Raw genomic sequence first — 2745 nt, forward strand, 5'->3', positions numbered from 1 at the left:
GATAAAAGACTTACCATAGCCTTCATGTTTGTGCTAGAGTTGGAACTTAGGGAACGTTTCTACCAAAATGTTTTCAGTAGTAGTGTGATGTTTAAACTACTGATAGACTCGTCTTTATATACTCGACAGAAAAGGTGTGGTTTATTCGTCTAAACACTGTTATTCCACGCATCAGCAGAAGGATTAAAAATAAACACCATAATCGAGGCACAGCAGTCTAGCTTTTTGAGTGACACCGGCTAGAGGCACTGTTAAGTACATGGTACCAAGAAAAATGAACGAAAACGAAAAGGTACACGTTTCAGTAGAGTTGTAATAAGGTCGTCATTCGTGATTCTCGGAGTTTTGCCCTCAATCGGCGATCGTCGTACCAACGAAAATGACTTCAAACTTAGATTCAAGTTCCGGCAAGCGGTACACTATTGAGTCCGCACCTCTGGCTATAAGATATAAATATAACTTTAATCGTATTTCAAAAGTTTAATTACAAATGAAAAGTAACTTTGACACGCTTTAAAAAAAAGACATTTTTTTATTCTAAATGAATAACTGCTTTGACAGAAATATTAGCTTAATGCAATATCTTACAATGTTACTGTAAGTTATCCGAATCAGTCTACAGTCTAAATTTATTAAGCAGCAGTAGATTTATAGTCTAAAGAAAAAATACCATATGCTATTCTATGAAAACTGGTTCGTGGTTTAGATTTAACCAAAGTTCTTGGTTTATAAATAGTAGTTTTATAACGTAGCGAGACTAAAACCTTGGCTCTCATCGGAATGCATTCAATTAGCAACTATTTGCTTTTAAACTTATGCCATTAGTGAAAGATTCTGTTCCCAAACTCATATTTTAAATATTTAATTCATATCATACGTTTGAAGAAAACGGTACGTTATTTTAAACTATCTTAAACACACCTTAAACTTTACCACAGTATTGAGTTTGATAACATTGCAGGTTAACAGAAAGCAATAATATCAGAACAAAAACGACCCAAAACACCTATACACAATTTTCAGACGATGGTCTTCTATTAATTTGGAACATATAAAAGAAACACTCATTATGTCACTCGTTTTTTGTTGTTGTGTTTTAATTGCTCCATGTTAGACTATTTAACCAATACTGAAACACCATTACTCATCTGGACTGAGGGTTGAAAGGCTCAGTCTAAGTTTATTACTTCAATAAGGAGTTTGAAAGGGTGAAAAACCAATCAATAATTAAAAACAAGTGAAGTAATTAAGAGTGCAAATAAAATGATTCATAGTAAAGATACACCATATCGAAAATCGTGTCAGTTTGTGATGTTGTCAATGGTTAATAGGTTTAATGAATAAAGCATTTAGATGATTTTAAGCAGAATGTTTTATCATTAAAGATAATTTCACACCATATCACAATTCACAGTGAGTAATATTAACATTAAACTTTTACTTTTTCAATTTGACGTCGTGTATTCTGCATTCCAAACTTTTCTTTAGATTCATTCCTGTATCATTCAATTCTACAAAAAAAAAAAGAGGCTAAAGTCGCTACAAAGAAATTAAAATATCCTTAATGCTATAACGGTCAAAAGAACCTCATGACGGTAAACATCATAATATGCAGCAAGTTTAACAATTTTATATATTTAAATTTTACAGTTCTGTGGCAAATAACTTTAAAAAAATCTCCAAAGACTATATGATATATGTGTTTGTGTGTTTTTATGTATCTTAAAATGTAATCTAAAAAACGCTCAAAGACAAAACACTCAGAAAAAAAATGTCAAAAATCAATTTAGTTATGAGTGATGTAAATATATTTATATTTATATGTGTGTGACAAAAATATTTTTCAGAGTGGGGGTTTTTACTTTGTACCATGTAATTTTCAAATCCCTATAGTGTGATTATCATGAATATCAGTTTTATTTCATAATTACGTGAATAACACCAAATCTAGTTACTATGTTACTAACAGTTATTTATTGATAGAATAGTCTGTAGCAGATAAGAAGCCAAACATTTTAAAGATCAAAGTTGTTAAAAGTATAATTTATATCTGAAATATAACACTAAAAACCGGAATTGGATACACGTGGTGGGCACTGCACAGATAGCCCATTGTGTAGCTTAGTACTTAACTACAAACACTACCTAAACGAATTCCTTCTTCTTTTTTTTTTTAATATTCTTGAGAAAAATCTTCTGCCATCTAGCGGTGGATTTTGAGGTATTATATTAATCTGCAAATGAATAAATAAACAAATAAGGTTACTAGTTGGAATTAATTTATCTTTTCGGTTGAGGATCTCTACTGGAATAGAATTTGTTTTTCAAATATTAAACCAAATTCTGAAAATATGTAAATAAAATTAATTTCTTACACCACTTTTCCGGTTATGGGTGTAAATAACAGCAATGTGAAGATCAATAAGACGTCTAGACTTTAAATTACTGTCCTTATCAAGCTGCAGAAATAATGCTAATAATACTTTATAAAATGCCCAGTTTTTAATATTGTGCAATCATATTGAATTTTATTTTCTTATAGTGCACATGAAGTAAGTAAATGAAACTGTTCATATAATGAAGATCTTGACATTGTTATTATACTGTTTATTAAATATGTACATAAGTAGTTCAGTATATGGCCCACAGGACACATTAGGCCTCTGAAAGCCTAATTCGTGGCCCTCACTATAATAGAATATTTCATAAAATATATGTGGAATGGTTTATTGCCCAACAAACTCA

The 2745-nt window shown here is 30.6% G+C and overlaps 1 protein-coding gene across 1 annotated transcript in view; it reads right to left on the bottom strand.

Moving 5' to 3' along the window:
• Positions 1-265, bottom strand: part of LOC106458098 (glycine-rich cell wall structural protein-like) — a 2059-nt gene extending 1794 nt beyond the window's left edge. Inside the window, exon 1 of the mRNA XM_013917553.2 lies at positions 15-265. Coding sequence (XP_013773007.2) covers positions 15-26 — 12 coding nt within the window. The 5' untranslated portion in view covers positions 27-265. The remainder of the gene's footprint in view (positions 1-14) is intronic.
• Positions 266-2745: the final 2480 nt, after the last annotated feature.

This window comes from Limulus polyphemus, unplaced genomic scaffold (assembly GCF_000517525.1).
Source record: "Limulus polyphemus unplaced genomic scaffold, Limulus_polyphemus-2.1.2 Scaffold416, whole genome shotgun sequence".
In the NCBI taxonomy this organism is placed as follows: Eukaryota; Metazoa; Arthropoda; class Merostomata; order Xiphosura; family Limulidae; genus Limulus; species Limulus polyphemus.